Raw genomic sequence first — 23,569 nt, 5'->3', positions numbered from 1 at the left:
CTTCATGAGGAGTGTTGCCAGCAGGTTGAGGGAGGGGATCCTCCCACTCTACCCAGCTCTGGTGAGGCCACACGAGGAGTATTGGGTGCAGTTCTGGGCTCTCCGGGACAAGAGGGATGTGGAGTTTCTAGAGAGGGTCCAGTGCAGAGCTGGAAGGATGATGAAGGGACTGGAGCATTTGTCGTATGAGGAAAGACTAAGTGAGCTGGGCCTGTTTAGCTTAGAGAAGATTGAGAGGAGGTCTGATCAACATGTACAAGTACCTGAGGGGAGAATGTAGGGAGGATGGGGCCAAACTCTTCTCTGTGGTGGCTGGTGACAGAATGAGGGGTAATGGGTACAAATCGAAACACAGAAAGTTTAAACTCCATGTTAGGAAGAACTTCTTTACTGTGTGTGAGGGTGACAGAGCCCTGGAACAGGCTGCCCAGAGAGGTTGTGGAGTCTCCTTCTCTGGAGATCTTCCAAACCTACCTGGATGCCACCCTGTGCCACAGGTGTCCCTGCTTGAGCAGGGAGGTTGGACTAGATGATCTCTAAAGGTCCCTTCCAACCTTAACCATTCTGTGATTCATTCCTTGATATCCCAGAACTAAATTGATCTGAGACCTGTCTTCATCTCTTTGTTAGTATAGCAACCAAACTTTTTATATTTTCATTGAGCATTAGAGTAGAACCTTAAGTAGGGAGTGACAGTTTTTACTCAAAAGTTTGTCAGGGTCTTCTAATAGCTGTCTTCTAATGCAAAGATCATGTCTCAAAGCTAAGTAGGTTTTCTTCAACCAACAGACTCAGAATTCTGGATCTGAGGTGAAACTGCAAGACTTCCAGACTTTGGAAGATTCAGCCTCTTCTGTAAACTGCCTTTCTACATCTAGAGGTAAGGACTCAAGATGAGGCATATTAACTATGAATTTGGGGGAGTTTGAGAACCTTCAGAGAAATAGCTGAGGTGAATATGGGAATTCAGAAAGAGGAGCATTGAGGTCAGAAACTAAAAGCATGCGGCAGGTAGCAAAGATGTTCAGCAAGTAGAAGAGAACATTCTAATGTGCCATAGTGAGGGATCGTCCGAAGCAGTTCTTGAGATAAGAGGAGATGAATTTGAAGGAGAGAGTGTTTGCAGGTGCTGATGTATAATACACAGAAGGAAATTATAATAATATGAAGAGTTGTTCTGTTCCTTTTGGCAAGCAAGTAAGATTTGATGCCTCTGGAGGGGGAGGGAGGAAGAAGAGGAGAAAAAAAGACAAACTGTTGGGTTGCAAAGTCAGCCTTTTGAAAATTAGAAGTGCCATATTTAATTGCTCTTATCTCTGCCGTCTTGCATTCCATGAAGAGATGAACACTTGTTTAATTACTTGAATGCTTATGGTATTAATACTATAAAAGAGCAAAATCTGTGATTCAGTATGCAGCTATAAACTCTCATGTTTCCTAATGCTTAAGAGTTTAACTTTACAACCCTGATTTTCTTGTATTTGTTTATAATTTTCTAAGAAGTAGAAAACAAAGGGGTGTTTTTTGTTTTGTTTTGGATTTATTTGTTTTTTGGGTTTTGTTTTTTTTTCCTCCATGACAGCTATAGCTCCCTAGTTCATCTTGTATCACCTGTGGTTTTGAACATTAGTCTTTTATCAGTGCAACAGAGTTAGTTGTTCATTCTCGGCAGGGGGGAAAAGTTATTCTCGTACAGAAGTAGTGAAACTAAAGGTGCATCTGCTTGTTTTGAAGGGGATAAGTATCTTAGTTTTCTTATCTCTTCTCTCCTGTGAGGGTTAGATATAGTAAAGACTTAGGTGAGGCCAGCATGCAGTAGATGGAGAAAGCTTCTGTGTCTGCAGGACTGTAGGGATGCTTTGGCCCAATACGTAAACTCAAATGCTTGATTTTGTGTATTTTTCCCTTTGGAAACTGGAGAAGCCCCAGTCCCATGTGTTGTCTTTCCTCTTGCTTAGTGACTTTGTGTGAATGGTTATGTTGACAAGTGTGACAACACTTGTCACATGTAGTGACAAGTACATGTTGTGACAAGTGTGCATTTTATCACTAGGTGTGTCGGGAGAGCCAGTGAATTCTGAAGCATCAAAGCCTTTTGATGACGCTTTGCTCCCTGAGGTACAAATTTGGTCCAGTATTTGTTTTCTTACTATATCCGCAGATGTATGCAATATTATAGCTTTCTTTAAAAAGCCCAAATAGGTTTTTTAACATCCCATAATTTAAAATGACTGTTGCAACACTGAGATATGCTCTTTAACAGTTCATCATAATTTGGTTCTGCTCTTCAACCTCATGAATGTATATCCTTTGCAACACAGAAGGCTGACTTACTGTTGAGCTGTTGACCCATGGTCTCTTTTCATCTGTATTTGCGGGGTGTGAAAAAACTTTAGGATTGACACTTGGAAAAAACTGAGCACTTCAGTCCACATGTTTTGTCTGGTCTTCTCACTTTGGAGTCAGACTGGAATGTGGGCTTCTACACTATCTCTTTGTCAGGTTAAATTAAACTGATAAAATAGCATACAAAACCTTTTTTTTCAGAGACTATGGATAGGAGGCAGGAAAATGTGGCTGCAAAAGTATAGTAGAAGGCTTGTGAGTATCACAGGAAAAAAGACACTTCTCAAACATACTGTACTGTAATAAAGAGTGAATGGGTAATAAGAGAACAAGCAGTAACATTTGCGATGTAATTCTAAAGTCGGGGTATTTTATGCTACAGCTTTAGAACGTGCAATGAACTGACCTGGGGAGTCCTTCCTCTGTTAGTAAAGTTCCTCTCTATTGCAGTAGGCAGTACAAGTTAAGGGTAAATTTACATAAACAAAACATGGAAACAGATACTTCAAGGACAATGAAAAATGATCCTTTGTCAGGATCCAAAGGAAAATTGAAACCTCTTATTTTGTTTTAGGCAATAGATGGTTTTAGAAGCAAGCAGTTTGATGAGGAAAATGGTCCATCTGGATTTGTGGGACATCCTGCTGCACAGAAACATAAGGAGCTGTCGGTTTTGCTGGTGGAACTGCATGAAGCCCAGGAAGAAATAGCATTTCTGAAACGGCAGCTCAAGGGCCCAGAAAGCCAGACTCCTGCAGTTGTTCAAGCAAGAGAAGAAACTAACCAGCTGAAAGATGGATCCCAGACATTGTTCCTTGAGAGGGAAGAACTAAAGTCTTCAGATATACAAAGTGAATTGGGGAATAGCTCATTAGAGACAGAAAAAGAAATGCTACAAATTTCTGTACTTCAGAACAACAGGACCAGTCTTCAAGAAGTTCCCCAGGGGAGCACTGTTCCCTGCAGAGGAGAAATGGAGGTGATGCAAGAATTCTCTGCAGCAGATCCACAGTCTGGCATCTCTCAGTCTGAAGAACTGATAAGGTTGCAAAACCACATTATGGAACTGCAAATTCTTCTGCAGAAATCGCAAGAATCCTATAAAAAGGATTTGGGAGAAAAAGTTACCATAACAGAACTGAAGGATCAAGTGAAGCAACTGGAGGAAAAACTAGCTCTTTCAGAAAAGCAGAGGCTATCAGATAGTCAGAGCAGTCTTCTGAGAGAACAAATCCAGAGCCTTAAAAATGAATTTAAATCCAAAGAGATAAAAATTCAAGCTTTGCAAAAAGACTTGGATGAAGCACAACTTCGGCTTTCTGAACAGGACATTCAACTAAAAGTGCTGAGAAGCCAGATCCAGAAGAAGGAGTGTGAAGTATTTGATCTGGAACAACTTCTCATGAGGAACACGGCTGAAAGAGAAGAGCTTTCCCAAAGTTTAGCTTCAAAGGGCCTCCAGGCAACAAGCCTGGAAGAGCTTGTTGCTGAGAACAAGAGGTACATTGAGAGGCTGCAACAAACCTTGCTGGAGAAAGACCAACAGATCACAGAGATCAGTGACCGCATGTCTGAGAAAATGGTCGTGCTGAATGAAGAAAAATTTTCTTTAGGAAATGAGGTAAAGAGTCTTAAAGAGCAAATGAGTCTGTTAAAAGCCAAGGAGGAAAAAGACCAAAGCATAGGAGAAGCAAAAGATACACATCTGAAATGTGGGGAATCTGAGCAGCAGTATGAGACCCAGGTAGCATGTGAGAAGAGAGAGGTATTAGAAAGTGAACTTGAACTTCTGAAAAAAGAAAATGACCAAGTCAAACGGAAGCTGCAAGCGGCACTTATGAACAGGAAGGAGCTTCTGAAGAAGGTTAGCAAACTGGAGAATGAATTAGCACAATCGAGACGGGAGCCTGAATTGGAGACCGCAGTGGCTCAAGAACCTGAAAGGGAAGAAAATATAACAGGCAAAATAAGTGGAGAAGTGAATTCTGAAAACCAGCCCAGGGAGGCATACCTGATTCAGCTGCTTTCTGAAAAGGAATCTGAGTTTCAAAGCATCCAGAGAGACTTGCTGGATAAAGAAAGAAAGAAAGCCCAGTTACAGGCAGTGATTGAGCAAATGAGGCAAAGCTTGCAAGATAAGACAAGTGTTACTGGTTCAGTGGAAATTGAAATTGTGGAAAGTTGGACAGTTGCTGACAAACTAACTAAAACCAGTAAAAGCCTAAAGGATCATGAAGAAAATGAAAAAAAATGTTTAGTTGCTACAAAAGCTGCAGAAGAAAATCAGAAAGCTGCTCTAAAAGAGAGAATTTCAACTCTTGAGCAAGAGAAAGAACAACTTCAAAAAAAACTTCAGGAAGCCCTGGCATCTCGCAAAGACACTATAAAAAAGGCTCAAGAAAAAGACAGACATCACAGAGAACAGCTTAAACAGCAGAAGGATGGTTACAACATCCTACAAGAAGAGTTTGATAAGCAAAGCAAAGAAAAGGAGAGCATCCAAGCTCAGCTCAGGCAGCTCCAAGAACAGAGAGATTCAACAGAAAATACACCTTGGGGGAGTCAAAATTGGTTGGATTCTTCATGCTCAGAAGCAGAAAACAGTACGAACAGCAAGTTCGTACAAGTTGTAGATGTTTCTGGACAAGAGCTCAAGACAAAATTTGAGAAACTGCAGACAAAGAAAGAAGAATTGGAATATAAAGTCAGCCATATGGAAAGTGAACTTGCTTGCAAACTAGAATTAGTCTCTCATTCACAAGAGCAGGTAACACAGTTGCTTCTGGAGATAGATGAGCTGAAGAGAACCTGTGAGCAAGCTGCAGCAAAGGCAGCAAGCCTTCAGATAGAATTGGACAGAAGTCAAGCAGAAGTTTCTATAAAAGGCAGTCTAGAAGACCTTATGCACCAAAAAGATGAAGAACTTAAATCCCTCAGGTTACAGCTAAGTGAGAAAAGTGAAGCTCTCATTACTGTGCAGGCACAGCTCCTGGAAAAAGAAGATTCTGTCAAGACACTGTGTAGTCAGTTGGAAGCTCAAGCCCGGGTACATGAGGAACAAAGCAAGCGAATGCAAACTGAACTGCTTAATATTCAGCAGAAGCAAGATGATGGTGCAGAAGAAACTAAACAAAAGAATCAAATGCAGAGAAAGTTGCAGGCAGCACTTATCTCTAGGAAAGAGGCACTGAAGGAGAGTAAATCTCTAAAAGAAGAGCTGGCTAGTGCTAAAACAACTGTAGAAAATCTTTCTGTCAAGTTGACAAACATGGAAAGTCAAATATGTGGCTATGTTAAGGAAACAGATAATTTAACAGAAAAGTTAGTAGATCTCAGAGAAGAGCGAGAAAAACTTATTTCAGAAATTGATAAGGCACTTATAGAAAATCAGAATCTTGATGGATGTTATAAAAACCTGAAGCTGACTCTAGAAGCAGTTGCACAAGAGAAGGAGCAGCTGGAGAAGGAGATGGAATCAGTGAAATGCTCTCAGGCTGCTGAGAGTTCTGAGTGGCATGAGAAATACATGGAACTTCAGAAAGAATATGAAACTCTTCTGCAGTCCTACGAGAATGTAAGTAATGAGGCTGAGCGGATTCAGCGTCTTCTGGAAACTGTTAGACAGGAAAAACTGGAAATTTTGATTAGGCTGAAAAGTGCGGAAGCAAAAAAAGAAGAAACGGATAAGCAGCTGCAGGAGGCTGAACAGGAGATGGATGGAATGAAGGAGAAAATGAGGAAATTTGCAAAATCAAAGCAACAGAAGATCTTAGAACTAGAGGAAGAGAATGAGAAGCTCAGAGCAGAGATGAATTTTACAAGTGGAGACCTACACGGGACTGGAGATGTAGCTTTCTTGACAAATACTAGCCTGAAAGAAGCTTTGGAGAGTTCTAGAAGAGATTACCAGTCTCTTTCTACTCAGCTTGAGACAGTAATGGCAGAAAAGGAATCTCTTACTCGAGAGATCAAAGACTTAAAGGATCACTTGCAGTTCACAGAATCTAAGCTAAAGGAAAGTAGACGAATGGAAGACAAGTATATTGCCCGAAAGACAGCAGAGGAAGAAAAAAGTCAGGCGGTTGCCACATCACCAGTAGGAAGGACTGAAAATCAAGTGGACTTAAGTGTTAGTTTGGAGTCCCATACTGCAGAGTTGGAACAAAAAACTCTTGAAGGTAGCAGCCCACCTAAAAATCTTGATACTTATGAGCAACAGATACCTCATCTCACAAAGCGAATCACAGAACTGGAAGAGAACAGGAGAGCTTCAGAGCAACAGCTCAGCAACATTCACGTTAGGGTTGAGACTTTAGAAGATGAGAAAAGGGCTTTGGAGACCCAAATGGAAGTGAAAGTCCGTGAATTGAATGCTCTCCAGGACACAGTAGTGAAGATGGAAGAAACACTAGAAAAAAATAAAGAGGAGCTCATCAGAATGACAGAACAGAAGAATGCCTTGGAAGCAGAGAAAGATGACTTAGAAGAAAGGCTCATGAATCAGCTAGCAGAACTTAATGGAAGTATTGGAAACTACCAGCAAGATGCAGCAGACTTTCAGATCAAAAATGAGCAATTGAAACATGAGCTCCAGAGTCTGCAGAGAATGATGCATGAACTGGAGGAGGAGAAATGTCAGATGGCAAAGGAAAAAAGTAAAACAAGTTCAGAAAAGCAAAAGGAGTCTATTGAAAAGCTAAAATGCCCTTGGAAGGGAGACAACAGCACACATGTCAAGGAGCTTCAGGAACTGCTGAAACAGAAACAGCAGGAGATCAAGCAGCTGCAGAAGGACTGTATTAAAAGCCAGGAAAAGATCAGTAGTCTAGAAAGAACTGTTAAAGCTCTGGAATTTGTCCAAAGTGAGTCTCAGAAAGAGCTAGAAGCAGCCAAAGAGAATTTAGCTAAAGCAGTTGAAGACACCAAGAAAGCCCAAGCAGAGCTTGCTTTCTCCAAAGTAATACTGGATGACACTCAGAGTGAGGCAGCAAGAGTTTTAGCAGAGAACGTCAAAATAAAAGAAGAGTTGCAGACAAACAGAGAGAGTATTAAAATTCAAATGAAGAAAAAGGACGATGACTTTGAGAGAAGACTGGAGCAGGAAAAAAATAAGCACTCAAAAGAAATTAAAAACATGGAAGAAAAGCTGTCAATTTGGCAGAAGGAGAAAGACTCTCTGGAAAAAACCATTCATGATGTTCAAGACTCTTTGCAGAAAAAGGATCAAGAAGCCAAACAACTGGAAGGTAACCTAAGCAAAACATTAGCTCAGCTTGCAGCATTCACCAGGAGTATGTCTTCCCTTCAGGATGATAGGGATAGAGTGATAGATGAATCTAAAACATGGGAGAAGAAATTCACTGAGACTATTCAAAAGAAAGAAGAAGAAATACGTTTGAAAGAGGAGACTTGTGATGCTCTAAAGGACCAGATGAAGCAGATGACCATGCATGTGGAAGAACTTCAAATTCATATAGCCAGGTAAAGGAAAGAAGGTGGTGGTGATTAAGCTGCTATTCCTGTATGTCCCGTGGACAAAGCAGCAGTCACTTGTGAGACAGGACAGAATCCTAGGATAGCTGAAGCTAGAAGAGACGTCTGGAGATCGTCTAGTCCAATCCCCCTGCTCAGGCAGGGTCACTGAAGCAGGTTGAAAAGGACTGCGTTCAGTCATATTCTGAATATTTCCAAAGATGGAGGAGACTCCACAGCCTCTCTGGGCAACCTTTTCCAGTGCTCTCTCACCCTCACAGTGGGAGGGCGCAGAGGAGGGAAAAGGGTTTTCTTATGTTCAGGTGGAATTGCCTGTGTTTCAGTGTGAGCCCATTGCCTCCCATCCCATCACTGAAAGAGCCTGGCTCCATGGTCTCTACACTCCCCTTTCAGATATTAATGCACATAGATAAGATCACCCTCCTGAGCCCTCTCTTCTCTGGGCTACGCAGCCCCAGCCCTCAGTCTTTCCTGCCCACTGCAGCCCAGGAGACGCCATTTGGCCACTTTTTGCCACCAGGGCACATTGCTGTCCCATGGTCCACTTCTTGTCCACCAGGACTCCCAGATTCTTCCCTGCAGAGTGGCTCTCCACTCTGCTGGCCCCCAGCCTGTGCTGACGCATGTGGCTGTTCCTCCCAGCTGCAGGACTTTGCACTTCCTGTATTGAACTTCATGAGGTTCCTCTCTGTCCATCTCTCCAGCCTGTCAAGGTCCATCCTGCTAAGTCTGTTCTCTGGAGCAGGCAGTAGCCAGCTGAGTGCTACCTAGAGTCATTATTGGTTTGAGTTTTAAAATAGATTTGCTGGTTGTTGATTTAGACCTGGCAGGTCAAGAGAGCTTTGAGATACCAAATTCCAATTTAATCCCAGGTTAGGCTTGGAGGGAAAGATGGAACTATGGAAATGTACATCTTAACTTTTAAAATTCTAAACTAAACTGCTCTTGCTTGAAAAAAATGTTCTATTAAGTTTATGACCACATGCTTCATCTTTGCAAAGTAAAATGAGCATGAAAGACATAGCAGCAGTGACTTTACTGTTTTGGGATTTTTTGTTTTGTTTTGTTTTGTTTGTTTACATTAGCTAACTTGGATGGGAGAAAAAATATTTTAATGAGAAGAAGATAATGACACTTAACACTTATAGAAAGATTTATCTTGCTAAACAGTTTTCTTTTGTGCCCTCTTTTTTGTTTGCTTGTTTTCTAAATAAATAGCATCACTGAAAACTATCAGTGTGGATTTAGATGCCGAGTTACTTTGCTGATTTGTATCTGAGTTTCTTTTCTGTTTTCAGGCTGGAACGCAATAAGCAAGACTATGAGTCTGATTCTAGGAGGGAGATTGAGCATTATCAGAATACATGTGAAATACTGCAGGAGGAGAAAAAAGAGCTTCTGACTCAGCTAGAACTGTCTCAGAAACTGTACAAAGAGTCACAGAATGAACAGCAGAAACTGGAGTTAGAAATCGGGACCCTGAGAGACCAGCTTGCTGACTTACAGAATTCCTTCACCAAATGCAAATTAGTCAGAGAAGAGCTGGAGAATATGGTCAAGCAACAAGAGACTAGTGTCCAAAATTTTAAATTCAGCTGTGAACAGCTTATGACTGATCTGCAGTCTTCAAAGGATCTAACAAACAAACTGCATGAAGAAATTAGTGCCAAGGATCAAAAGATCATTAGTTTGCTGTCAGCCAAGGAAGAGGAAGTTACGGCTGCCATATCTGAATCACAGCAGCAACATTCTGAAGTGGTGAAAGAATTGGAGAAAAGGCTAAGCAAGGAAGAAGAAGACAAAAAAGCTTTGGAAAATGAGAAGGAAAAAATCCTGGACAAGCTTGGTCATCTCACTGAAAAGATGAAAATAAGTAGAGAGGAATATAAGCAGCAGAAGGCACAACTGGACTCCTTCACAAAGTCCATGTCATCCTTGCAAGATGACAGAGATCGTGTACTAAGAGACTACAAGCAACTTGAGGAACGCCATCTTGTTATAATCTTAGAGAAAGACCAACTAATTCAAGAGGCTGCTTTTGAAAACAATAAGCTCAAGGAAGAAATCAGAAGTTTTCATAGTCGCATGGATGACCTCCACTCGGAGAATGCCAAGTTGGATGCAGAGTTGGTACGATACAGAGAAGACCTGAACCAAGTGATTTCAATAAAAGACTCTCAACAGAAACAGCTTCTTAAAGCACAGCTTCAGCGTATCCAAACACTGGAAAAGGAGAAGGCAGTTGTGGAAGCACAGCTGAAAGAGTCTGAGCATACTCAGGACGATCTCAGGAAGTGCATGGAAGTCTTGAAAGAGGATAAAGCCAGTTTATCTCAAAAGGTTGAGACTCTTACATTCTCTTTATCTCAGGTACAGAGTGAGATGACAGCGTTACGTGAGGGGGGTCCTATCATGGAGTGTCAAGCACAGCTGAAGGAACGAGAGGAAGAGGCACAAGAACTGAGTCATAAGCTTGTCCTCTCACAAAAAAGGATTGCAGAACTTGAGGGGGAGCTAGTATGTGTTCAAAAGGATGCAGCCAGAAAGGTGGAAGAGGCTGAGGACAGGCTTAGAAAAGAGCTGAAGCATCTACATCATGATGCAGGGATACTGAGGAATGAAACAGAAACAGCAGAAGTGAGGGTAGCAGAGCTGGCACAAGATCTAATGGAAATGGAGCAGAAATTTCTTGCAGTCACAGAGGAAAATAAAAATCTGAAGGCCCAAATTCACTCTTTTGGGAAGTCCATGAGTTCTCTTCAGGATAGCTGGGACCAGGCCAATGAAGAGCTTCAAGTTTTGAAACAGAAACATTCTGCAGACTTAGAGGAACACCAGAATATAGTGCAAAATCTTCAGAAACAGATAGTTCAGCTACAGGAGGAGCAAAACTCTGCTGCCAGGGACCGAGATGCAGTAAGGTTTGAGCTGACAGAACTGCAGAAAGCTGCTGATGAACGAAGTCTCTTGACCAAGATTGAGCAACTTAATCAGGAGCTCAGAGCTAAAGATGATGAGCTTCTCCATTTGTCTTCAGAACTGGAAAGCTCTTCCAACCAAGTCAAATCTTTCTCTAAGGCTATGGTTAGCCTGCAGGACGAGAGAGACCGTCTGCTAAATGAACTGGACAAAACTCGTAAAACTGAAGAACTGAAGCAGCAAGCAGCAGGAAGCACTTTCACCACTTCTTCTGAAGTGCAGAGTCTTAAGAAGGCCCTGTCCTCCTTGCAGAATGACAGAGACAGATTAGTAAGTCCCCATCCCCTCCCTTTCTCTCTCTGCTCTTGCATAAAGCACCAATGGCAATTGGAGGTGATTTCCTTGAGATCTCTATTGAATCATCAGATTTTCTTAAAATTCAGTAGCTCTAGATCTGATATTTACAATCTAAAACTTAAATCATTCTCTTCTGACACATGGAAGCTTAACTTTGATTCCATTGTTAACTCTGCAAGATAGTTTCTGTTATAAGCTTAATTTTAAAATATGAAATAATAGCAATAAGATGGAGGTTCCTGGTTAACCTGCCTAGTCCACATCTGTGTGTTTGTTTTCCTCTTTTGGCAGCTGATTGACAAGGGAGGTACAAGGCACTGTAGCTTTGTTTTGACATTCTTACTTGCATGTCTGTGTTTGTATAGTCTCTAAAGCAATGTAGCTAAGCAAATTTTGGAGCTCTGTTGATCTGAGAGTGACTTTTACCATCATTTTCCATGGTTACTTGTAATTTTCCCTTCATTCCCTTAATCTCTAACAGACTTCATGTACCATCCTAAGTGCTTCTTTTTAATTGGTGTAATATCTTTGAGCTATTTGTAAATATGTCTCTCCTGCTGCTGTTTAGTTGAACTTAGATATCTAAGTGCAGCGTATGATGCACATGGATGCCAGTGTAATGAACCAAAGACATATTATTAAGCATCAGATACAACTTGAATCACAGAATGGTTAAGGTTGGAAGGGACCTCTAGAGATCATCTAGTCCAACCCAACTGCTCCAGCAGGGACACCTAAAGCACGTGGCACAGGGTGGCATCCAGGCAGGTTTGGAAGATCTCCAGAGAAGAGACTCCACAACCTCTGTACTAAACTGGATATAACTCCTTATTCGCAAAAAGCATGCGAAGCACAGTTACTAAATAAGCCAACAGTATAAAGAATTACGTCAAGATTATCTAATAAGCTTCTTAATCACGTGCCAGCCGTGTGGTTGCAGTTTTCTTCTTTTTCTTGCTTTGTTCCTTATCTGTTGATAAGATGTTCTGTACTGCCGTCCTTGAGGTTAATTAACAAGACACCTGGACTGCCATCCTTGAGGTTGATTATCTGCTGACAAGGCATCCTGTGCTGCTTTTCTTGAGGCGGACCTGCATATCTAAGTGTAGATATCTGCACTTAGTGTATGTGTGCTATTTCTAATGCTAAGATGGATCCTCAGAGGAGGTCTTCGTCATTCATTAAGCACTTCGCTGTCTCCAGAGTCAGCCGCATCATCCAGTCCTCTCCGATAAATGATGGTAGCGATGGATGTGGAATGGCAACATCTTTCTAGCTGCTGTCTGTGTAGACTATCAAAAGGATTTTTAGTTCCTAAATTCCCTGACTGTACTTTTGATTCTTAGGACACTTAAGTACCAACTTCAGGAGTTGTTCTTATTCAGCTCCTTCTCTCTCTCTTTATCACTCCCTCTGAATGTGAGTTAGTGTTCTAGTCCAGGATTTTTCTGTTAATATACATCAAATCTCAATGGCATGTTTTAAACCCTGCCCCCACCTCCACTTTTCATTAGCACTAGCATTTTCAGAGGGTTTTTAGCAGCTTTTAGTAGACTGCTGTAGTTCCTGATATCAATTTATAGATTGTCATCTGAAGGACCCTTTTTTTTCTTTCCAGATGCCATAGTGAGAAATGCTTTTAAATGCTTATAAATAATAAACCTAGTTGCTTGATCAGTGTCACACTATTGTCACACTGCCTGATATTTTCGCTTAATTAAAGGTGAGAGAGCTTAAGAATCTACAGCAGCAATATATACAAGTTGGTGTGGAAACAGCTGAAAATTCTCGTTTAAAAGCTCAACTGCAGGAATATCAGCAAGAGGCAGATAAACAGCATCATCTCCATGAACAGCTGAAGCACGAAAGTATTTTCTATCAGCAAGAACTCCAACAGCTTAGGTGAGAATTGCTTTTTGCCTTCACTGCCCCATATATGCAAATGTGCTGCCATTATTATTGCTTTTTTTAATAATACAAAGTGCCACTTGGAGGGGACTAAAAAAAAAAAAAAAAGGAATACCCTTATTTGTCACTAAGTCATCTGCCCTGATCAGGAGTGGGCATATATTTTCTTTGGTTGTCCTTTTGCCTCAGATTTGGGTAAAGGTTTACAAAATAACATACTGGAGGAAAATGGCTATGTGAAATGGCCTTTTAATTTTTATTTCCTTCTTCTAGTGGTGGCCAGTATCCTCTTTCAGAAGAAAATTAGGCAGTCTCTTGTACTGGAGCTTATTTATTTAATTATGCAACTCTCTACTCCAGAATGATGAATGGGAGAATATCCTTGATTATCTGACTGATACCAGTATCTATAAAATACTCACGTCATATGACTAATACTTTGATTTACTTGCTTTATATCTTCCCCCAAAACAATCTGTTATTTTAGTCTAGTAAACTGTCATGCTGTACTTAAATTGGCCAAAATGCTATTCTTTGTTCTAAAGGTGGGGAAACTTTCCTCTGAGACTATTTCAGAGATATACCTGAATATGAAAGCACCTGATGTGAGAAGGACTTTTGTGGAAATGACATGTGGCTTATCTTATCAAAACATATAAACATTTGTAATGCTCCCTTCCCCTACCCCACCGCCCCAAATCTGACCTGAAAACTAAATAGATCTTGTAAAGCTTTAAGTAGCTTGCAAGTTTTATTTATCTCCTGATAAAAGAAAGGAGACTTATTTATTGGACCTCTTCTGTGCAAGTGAAGTGAAAGACTTAAATTTACATATTGGGATCAGTGTTGTGACTGTGGTGTGTATGACTGAGATGGTGCTAAAGTTACGGTTAAAAGTTGCATTATCAGGAATGTTCTGGCCAAAACTCTATGTACAACAACAACATAAAATGGTTCAGGTGTGAGCAGTAAACAATCTGCAATGCTAAACAAAATAAGAAATATCTCTTTAAACTTGTTCTTAAGCTACCTGTACTTAAGGAATTTTATTGCCATCAAAGGCCACTTATCCAGCATAGGGTGATGATGGGAAATAGTGAGCATCTTTGTTCATTCTGAGCTGACTACCTGAGTATCATAAGAGTTATGTGTAAATTCCTGGTAATTTCCTTTGCGTTACGCTTTGCAGACAAGAGAAGACTGCCTGGGAAAAGCAGAATAGCAGCATAAAGGAGCAGTACCTGATGGTTATAGCTGACAAAGACCAGCAGCTGAGCCATTTACAAAAGATAATGCAAGAAATGAGGCTACCCCTCAGCAAATCTCAAATTGTAGAGGAGCGGTACCAGAAGGTAAGTGGAAATAGAGCTGTTTCTGCATTGCATGAAAATCTGAGGCTTGAAGGAAGTTCAGCCAGAGTAGTGTTTTTTCTCTGTCTTCAAATCTAGCAGGTCAAAGATATTGCAGACTGTAGTATCAGATTTTGTTAGTGTGGTGTGTTTGTGTGTGTGTGCATGTGTGTTTTTCAAGGGGCATATCAACAAAGCAATTTGGATTATTGAAAGCCTGTAGCGGACCCTGGGATCTCCTTAATATCTTCTTCCCTTAGTTCCTGAACTTCCAAGAGAGAGTGAAAGAGACTGGGCTTGCCAGATATTTTAGTTTGATTTAACCAGTGTGGACCTCCTCAGGCTTTTCAATCTGGCTGTTATAGATTTGTCTGTTATAGTCTCTTTGAATCTAGAATCTTCTGTTCTGTTGTAGTTCTCATTAAAAAATTAGAATGTGACATTAAGTCTTTTGAGGTTTTTATGTTTTTATTGCTGCTTGTACTGTGCTGTTTTTCATCATATATTGTTCGGGTTTTGAGAAACACCAGTGCTGTGTGTAAGCAGAGTGATTTCCCCCCCACACACATCCCTAATTTGGCTTTTCAGTTGCCTTTTGGGATGTTTCTGTTTTATTCCATGCTTGATGTTTTGTTTGAGCAGGTCAAGTTCCAGGTTTGGGAATAGTGTAGGGCTTTGATCTTGGAATACTAAAGAAAGAATAGATGTTGAAGAGGATTGTCATATGTGATATATTTCTTAACTGTTCGTACCGTGGTAGATTTCTCCAGAAGTTCCAAGAAGTGACTTTTCAAGTGTAGAAGCAGAGACAAAACTTCTTCAGGCCCAGCTAAGGGACACACTGAAAGAACTGCACCAGAAAGAGCTGAGGATTCAGCAGCTAAACAGCAAGGTACAGATTATATCTTCTGCTTTCTTGTGGAGTCTGGTCTGAGCCTTATGGGGAAGAGGAATGGCTTGAACAGGGCTCTGAGAACAGGACCAGATCTTTCTGTTCTTGTGGGCATTTAGTGATATACAGAATTGGAAATATGGGTTAGAAGAGACCTCTAAAGATCTAGTATTCACCTGGTTGAAGTAGTGGTACCACCAACACTAGATCAGGGCAGCCAAGACTCTGGCTGAGTGGTGAAAGACTCCAATAAGAAATTCCAAAAACACTTTGGGTCCCTGCCTGAGTCTGCTCTGCCACTCCTAAAGACAAAGCTTTTGGGAGTGTCCAGCTTGCTTCTTCCAAGCCACAATTGGTTGCTGTTGCCCCTTGCTAGAGGTGGTAGACAATATAACAAGAGTTTGGCTTTGTTTGCTTTGTAACTCCCTTTCAGGTAGTTATAGGCTGCTGTAAACTTGCTCTTTAGCTTCCTCTTTACTGGACTAAACTGGACTAACGCCATGTGCAGCCATGTGCTGCAATCGAGTGACCATCTTGGTACCCCTTTCCTGGGCTCTTTCCTATTTCTTTTTATCTTTTTGGAACGGGTGGGCCTCAAACCTCTTGCAGAATTCCAGCTACAGTCTTACTGCTACCGGGTAGAAGGTATAATAGCTTTTCTCAGTCTGCTGATCTTGCTGTGCTTAATGTAGCCTAGTATAGAATCATAGAATCCTAGAATGCTTAAAGTTGGAAGGGACCTCTAGAGGTCATCTAGTCCAACCCTCCTGCACATGCAGGGTCACCTAGAGCACGTGGCACAGGACTGCATCCAAGCGGGTTTTGAAGATCTCCAGAGAAGGAGACTCCACAACCTCTCTGGGCAGCCTGTTCCAGTGCTCTGGCACCCTCACTGTTAAGGAATTTTTCCTTAAGTTCCTGTGGAACTTTTGGTGCTTCAGTTTCCGGCCGTTTCCTCCAGTTCTTTCAGTGGCCACCAGTGAAAAGAGGCCAGCACCATCCTCCTCACTGCCTCTCTGGAGGTACTTATAGACACTGATTAGATCCCCAGTATACAACTTGCTTTATTTGCTTTTGGCTGGTATTCATCTGGGCTGCCTCTGTATCTTCCAGGTTCTTTTCAATAGAGCTGCTACTTAGACAGGCTCCTCCCATCTTGTACTGTTTTGTGGGTTCTGTCTCGGGTACAGCACTTCACACTTCGCCTGGCTGAATTTAAGGTTTCTGTTGGCCCAATCCTCAAGTTTCTCGAGTCCATATAAAAGGAAGACCCTGGGGGTGCTCTGTATATTGTTGTCTGTCAAACCATCCTTGGGTCCAGTGGTCCAGCCAATTTTAAGACCATAGAATCATAGAATCATAGAATCATAGAATGCTTAGGGTTGGAAGGGACCTCTAGAGATCATCTAGTCCAACCCCCTGCACACGCAGGGTCACCTAGAGCACGTGGCACAGGACTGCATCCAAGCGGGTTTTGAATATCTCCAGAGAAGGAGACTCTACAACCTCTCTGGGCAGCCTGTTCCAGTGCTCTGAACCATGTAACAGTCTGACCATGTAACAGTTTGACCATGTAACAGTCTGTTTGTCCAGTTCCTCAGTTTCCACATGTAAATGCCATGGGAGATGTTGGAAGCTCAGATAAAGCAAAATACATATTACACCCTTCTCTCCTTTCCCATGTAGTCAGCTATTTGGTTGTAGGACACAGACTCAGTCAAGCATGGTTTCTACCTTGATAAAAATCAATGTTGGCTCAGTTACCTTAAGGAGGAGCATTCATTGAAATTAATCTTGTAAATTTTGGTATAAAATAATCAGCATTTTAAAGATATTTGATTCAAATGCTATTTGAGAAATTCCAGTATTGTTGTTGCCTTCTAGACTTGTTCATTTGTATAGATTATGTTTCATTATGATGAAGCAAGGGATTATCTCCTAGTTTCTGTGGCAAATTTCAAATAACCTTTTTAATGGCATAGTTGTGCTTTATTCAACCTATTTCTTAGCTGTGAAAGAAGTGTGATTTCCGGATTTGTTAAAATTTAAAACATGAAAATATTTCTGGCCTTTAAATCTCACTTGAGAGCTTTACTTGGCAAAATTTTCCTATTTGTGGAATAAGGAATTGTTTTCTGTTTTATTAACACTACCCAATCTCTGGCTGGATTACATAGTTTGCAGCTCACAGTCAGTAGGATCAGTACCACTAGTGTTTGAAACAACATCTTTTTGCCACTGTATTATAGTGCTTTTTCTATAAAATAGCCTGGGATGGTTCCTGACTGATGGTAGTGGAGTTCTGATAATAGCAGTCCAATTTACTGTGTCAGGGAAAAGTCTGGTTTTTAGCTCTGCTAATCCTTATCTCCAAGTCTGATATCAAGAGTTTCACTTCTCCCTTGCTGAATACCATTTTTCAGACAATTTTCCTCCTTTTGTTGGCATTTTTATTGGCAGCATGGAGACCAGAGAGAAAGATTATGCAAATAAAATTGTTTCCAGGTTCAGTTTCTATTAGTTGAAAGAGTACAGAAATTTTTCTGTGCTCTTGCCTTTTAGACTCCTGAAGTCCCTCCTTCAGAAGGCACACTTACGATCTTTAGTCCTCTCTGCTGTCTTTAAAAAGCTGCTGTATTTCAGGGCAGAATCACAAGTGATCCAATTCCTATGGAGAAACACAGGGCTGAAAATTTAGCAAGCTTCTCAAAGAGATTTGCAGTGAAGGTGACAAGAATATAAAATCATAATTTATTAATGGTGTTTCTGGAAAGCTCAGGTCACTCTCAACACTTTTAACCTTGTTTTAGAAGCATGTTATCCCATATGCCATGTTGATGGTTCAGGGCCCCTATTTTGAAGTCAAAGCCATGAGCCACTGTTAGAAGTTATCATTGATTTTTGGACCTTAGAAATGTACAGTGTGGCAGTTTCTGTGTTCTCAGGAAAATTCTTACCTTCAGTTACACAGAAAATGTCTTTGCTTCTAGAAGGATATTTGAGAACTTCCCTACTCAGTAGTTTTGTTTTCTTCTCAGCTGTCTCAGGTCTTTGAAGAGAAAAATGCTCTCTCCCTCCAGCTGCGTGGTAGTAGCCGGAATATCAGTGAGAGCCATCAGCACTACAATGAGGTTCTGAACCGCTGCTTAGTGCTTGAGAGGCAGCTTCAGGAGCTACAACAGTCTCCAGACAAGGGCATGGTAAGAGTCTTCCTTTGAATGCAAGTGAGAAAAGCTTACTGCCCCGCTAACTGTGCAGCATTGTAGCTAGCTTCTACCCTTCATTCAGTATCCTTCTGCCAAACATTCATGTGTATTTGTTTATTTATAGTTGTTTGCAACAGATGCTGCTCCAGGAGCACCCCAAGAAAAGAGTGAGCCTCAGAGACAGGGTTATGCACCAGAACTACAGGAACTGCAACGGAGGTAAAGAAAGTGTGAGAATGGGGGTGGGCTGGTAGGCATTCCTCCTGATGGATGGCCTTGGACTGAAATGCTGGCAAGAGCCCAATTCTGGTTTTGGAGCTTTGAGCAACTTGGTTCCACAGTAAGCTATCATGGAAATAGAGGATATGTGAGATGTGCTTGATGGTTATAATTAGCTAACCACTTTCCAAAGAGCTTCAATCACTAAAGAAACAATATGTAGGAGCAGTTATGGTTGACTGTCACTAGTCAGATTAGTGTCTTTGGTTTAGTGGGTTGGGTCCCCAACAGCCTCAGTAGCTACCTGTATCTGGGATTGAGACCTGGCAGAAAGTTCTTTGTACCCTTTGGAAATAGATTTATGAAAGGGGCATGGATAACAGAGGTAAGGAACTTCTTCTTGATATGATGCACCAACTTCAAGAGACTTATCTCCTCGCTCTGATTTTCAGTATAATTTAAATATTTTTTTAAAAATGTGAATTTAAAGAAAACTTAAAACTATTTTCTTCTGTGTGAAGTAGAAGGAAATTAGAATCTGTTAACCTACTATATCAATGAATACAACAGAAACAGTAGTCCAGGAATGGACTTCTATTCCATTTTAGCATATACTTGTTCACTTTCTGGTAGGTTGTCTGAAAGTGAGCACTTGCATAGCAACACAAAGCAGAATCTGAGGTATTTAGAAGAGCAGCTGGAAGAAGAACATGAGCGGCGTCTTGCTGCAGAGGAGGCACTCTCTGCGGCACAGGATCAGATCAGGAGGTAAGGGAACTTGCACAAACAGTGCTGCGATAAAAGCAGGATACTTCTAGTTTTTTGTTCATCTCTGCACTTCACACATCCTTATGCCCAGTGCCACTGTGGGTGTAGAAATAACTATGCCATGTCTATCTTTAGTAATTGATACATTGTCTTCCAGACGATGTTAGAATGAGATAATTGAACAAAAACTTGAGATGAAATTTGACTAGAAATAAGTTGCAGACTTTTTTGGTGAGGACGATAAACTACTGGAAAGTATGAAGCCTCAGAATTGAATGAAGGAAAAAGAAGTGTTGTCAGATGTTTCCCAGGCATTTGTCTCCTCAGTAAGCACTTGCATATCTCAAGTTAGTTGACAGGTGCCCTTATAACCAGCAGGGAACATGAGGTTGACCTAGATTAGTCATTAGGATGAGATAAATCACATGCTAGAAATGCCTGTTTCTTCTCATTGACTGTAAGAGGTTTTTGTGCCACTTAACTGGATTGTACGTGCTTCTGTGTGCCAATTCTTGGTAGTCAAGATAAATGCTACTGTTGTAATCTTGTCATAGAATCATAGAATCTTAGAATGCTTAAGGCTGGAAGGGACCTCTAGAGGTCATCTAGTCCAACCCCCCTGCACACACAGGGTCACCTAGAGCATGTGACACAGGAAATATACATCAGAAGAGTGGTTTCTTTCTGATGCCCAAGGTTGTCAAACAAAAATATGCGCCAAAAGCAAGAATTTCAAACAAAGTTTTCTGGTAGTCACTACACAACTCAGCATTATCCTCTTCTAGCATTAAAGTCTACAGAGGCTTCTGACAGCTGAGCCATTTCACTAGCTAATGTTAGCCCCAAATTTTGAGAGTGCTGCCTACATGTCTTATGCTGTAATAGTAACTTACCAATCTTGAAGATCTGGCGCTGACAAATAATTTGCAAGAACTGTTACCACTGCTGTCAGAACCAATTTCCAAAATAATTTCTCAGAAAGTAAAGTAGACTGTTTGTATCAGCTGTTCTGGCTTCTTTTAGGTCACAAGCTTGAAATTTCACATGGAAGCCCCTATGTGGAACACACATCTTAGTTAAAACATTTGGATTTCCTGAAAGACAAAGGAAAGAACAGTACAGAAAATCAAGAGTTTTTAAAGAACAGGATATAAAATTGGGTAATAAAAGACTTTCCTGCTAACAGGTGAATTGCCTTCACTACTGGAAAAGAATGGAAATTCCCTCATAATGCAGTATAAAGTGTTTCTGTTCTCTCTGACTAGCAGGCATAAGAGGTGGTTAGCACAGCAACTATATTTTTTAGAGGGCACAGTATATCTGCTCTGTTATGGTTTCAGCAGCTTCCAGGTAATTTGAGACTAATTTAATTTTGAAACAGTATTTGAGGACAGAAAAGAGGATTATTGCTACTTGGATCACCCAGTTACTCTGTTCTGACTGGGCTTATGAAGAACTACAGATGTTTAAATAAAAGTTTTTTTTTTTTTTTTTTTGTCAGGTAAGGCCACTGATGGTTTGCAATGCCTGCCCAATTTTTTTGAAGAAGTTATTCCTTTCATATTTTTTTCTATAGTGTTTGCTTGGGGCATCATAACAAATTGAAACTGATTTAATGTTTTGTTGCTGCAGGCTGGAGTCAAGTGAGTGGACATCTTCCTTAAGTGCTAGCATTGATATGACTGCAGGTCAAGAGCGTTCCCTGCTGTTTGACTCCATGGATAATACTTCAAACAGAGTAAGGATTTTCATTCACAGCTGCAGCTGATGTGATCCCTGACTTGCACGAAAACATGAACATAAAACTATGAAACTGTAGTAGGCTAAATCGTGCTTTAAGCGTATCTAGTTCTGTAGGGATTTCTGTGGGTTTGTTTGTGTTTTCCTTGGCTTGCTCTGTTTTCCATCTCAGAAATTTTCTGAATGTGGTTTTACTATAGTTTGCATGAGTGGAGTGTATTTCAGAGGCCACTAAAATGTAGATCAACATTGCCTGCACTTGAGATGTGGTCCCAGGTCCCTTGTTGGACCAAGGCCTTGGTGGGAATCATCTGAGTGTGCAGATATGTAACTGCTTGCATAAGAGACATCCATGTTAATGGCCCCAGCATCTCTGCTGGTTGACTCTTAGGCAGCCACCTTAGTCTTTCCTCACCTGTCTTCTTTCAAGCCTATGTTATTCAGGCTGGAAGACAGTGCGGAAAGCTGCTTTTTTACTGTACTGAGTGACTGCCTGGCAGCACCTTGTCCTGTTTTGGTAAGAATGATGCCCTACTGAAGAGTTTGCCCCCACCAGAAGAAAGGGGGCAGTACTTCCAAGAGCAGCATAAAAAGAACCAGGGAAAGAGAGAAGACTGAATGCTACCCTGCATTCACGCCAGAGGAATTTTAGTAGAACAAATTGTTTTCTCTTTGTACTGGAAGTTTGCCTTTTGGTGTTGCATTGTTTGAAGATACAGTACAGGCTTCCCCTAAAGGTAAGATCACCATATCTGGCTTGTTGAGCAAGATCTGAAATCTCAACTTGCCAGGGTGAAGGGAACTAAACTAATGAATGACCACTTTCATCTTCCAACCCAATGGGAAGAACTGAGGTTAGCTGGAGTCTCTAGCAGAAAAATACCATTGATCCAGTTGTTTATATGTGACTTGGAGGAGCTAGAAATTTGTAGGGAGCAAATGTTAGGGGAAGATGTTCTGCATTTTGTTGGCCTTTCTCAAGTAGAGCTGGAGAGTACTGGTTCATGGCTAACCTTCAGCAAGAAGGTTCAGTCTGATGGGGCTGGGGAACATTTTGCTGAGGATTTACTCTAGAGGTAGAATCTGAGAATGGAAGGGGTTTTAGATGGTTGGGGCTTGATAGCTTAGACAAAATTATCTTCATAACCGAGACAGCTCTGGGTGAAGGCAAATGGGAACTTGGTCATTCATGGCACTAACTGGTGTCTCTTTTACTCTTCCAGACTCGGCATATACCTGGACTGTGGCGCCTCTTACGATCTCTCTTCCGTTCCCGAACCCACCTGCCTCTGCTAGTGGCCGTGTATCTGCTTGCTCTTCATGTCTTGCTCTTTTTGTGTTTTACTGGCCACCTGTAAAGCATAAAACAGGAGCCCCAACCCTTTTTGTAATCCCTGGGCCGGCAAGCCGAACTGCAGGATATCTGCAATCACTATTTCACCCATCTGCCTTCTTTTTGGGTTGCTACAGTACATTTCAGGAACTTCATTATCTTTCCCCATCTTAGACTCAATAAGTGAGTTGGGTTAGGGAAACCTTGTAGCTAGTATTAAGAAGGGGAAATTTTTCTTCTTGTTGGTCCTTAAATCTGCTCTGTGCCACCATGGTATTTAAAATGTGTATCTTAAGGACACTGTGGAGCCTTGGAGGAACACAAATGAAATTTCAAAATCTTATTTCCTGCTCAGTTGTGCCTCTTGTGAAAGAAGGGCCAAAATTACTGTGTCTGTACCTGCTGAGCATGCAATTTAAGAACATATGTCTGCTCTGATGAGCCTGTAAAATAATGTAAGTAATTTAATTATTGAAAAAGAAATGGGAACTTTTTTTTATTTCCAAGTTAATTATCCTACTGTTTATAACATTTGTGTACCTCCCTGAAGAGAGAAGGTGCTTGTACACCTCTTGAAAAGAGAGGAGCTGTGCTCCTGCATTCTGGCCTACTGATTGCTTGCTATAAGGTTAAACCTGTATAGGTTGTGCTGAAGAGTACCATTATGTGGCATGTGGGCCCAAGTCAAAGGCAGAAATCCCCAAAACTATTTTTTCCCCCAAGGCCACAAATGGAGACAGAGTTCTGAGGCCTGCATTAGCATCTCTGCTTCAGAAAAAGCCTGTTGTAGAAATCTAGGGCTGACCTTTGGACTTGTGTGACTCTAAAGCAAACTTACGCAAGTGGACCTGATCCTATATGTTCCATGGAAAGCTATGTTTTTTCTAAGAATTTCTGAAAATGTCCTGGAAGTGCGACAGTGCCTTCTTCCCATGGGAAAAGGTCGAATACAAAGAGGCTTGTTCCAGTCAAGTTTCCTGTCAGTGACCAAGTTGTCCTGTCCTCTGCTTTGAGCACTTAAAAAAAGGCTTGTATCTGT

The 23,569-nt window shown here is 41.2% G+C and overlaps 1 protein-coding gene across 1 annotated transcript in view; it reads left to right on the top strand.

The window, feature by feature from the left end:
* Positions 1-22,591, top strand: part of GOLGB1 (golgin B1) — a 51,147-nt gene extending 28,556 nt beyond the window's left edge. Inside the window, exons 12-23 of the mRNA XM_088535198.1 lie at positions 790-880; positions 2,054-2,118; positions 2,921-7,827; positions 9,138-11,088; positions 12,839-13,017; positions 14,213-14,375; positions 15,133-15,264; positions 18,303-18,470; positions 18,595-18,689; positions 19,323-19,457; positions 21,090-21,195; positions 22,421-22,591. Coding sequence (XP_088391324.1) covers positions 790-880; positions 2,054-2,118; positions 2,921-7,827; positions 9,138-11,088; positions 12,839-13,017; positions 14,213-14,375; positions 15,133-15,264; positions 18,303-18,470; positions 18,595-18,689; positions 19,323-19,457; positions 21,090-21,195; positions 22,421-22,555 — 8,127 coding nt within the window. The 3' untranslated portion in view covers positions 22,556-22,591. The remainder of the gene's footprint in view (positions 1-789; positions 881-2,053; positions 2,119-2,920; positions 7,828-9,137; positions 11,089-12,838; positions 13,018-14,212; positions 14,376-15,132; positions 15,265-18,302; positions 18,471-18,594; positions 18,690-19,322; positions 19,458-21,089; positions 21,196-22,420) is intronic.
* Positions 22,592-23,569: the final 978 nt, after the last annotated feature.

This window comes from Tinamus guttatus, unplaced genomic scaffold (genome assembly GCF_059628265.1).
Source record: "Tinamus guttatus ecotype Peru unplaced genomic scaffold, ASM5962826v1 Tinamus_guttatus_pri_ptg000619l, whole genome shotgun sequence".
NCBI classification, from domain to species: domain Eukaryota; kingdom Metazoa; phylum Chordata; class Aves; order Tinamiformes; family Tinamidae; genus Tinamus; species Tinamus guttatus.
The sequence above is the reverse complement of the archived record's forward strand: the minus strand, read 5'-3'. Positions and strand labels throughout refer to the sequence as shown.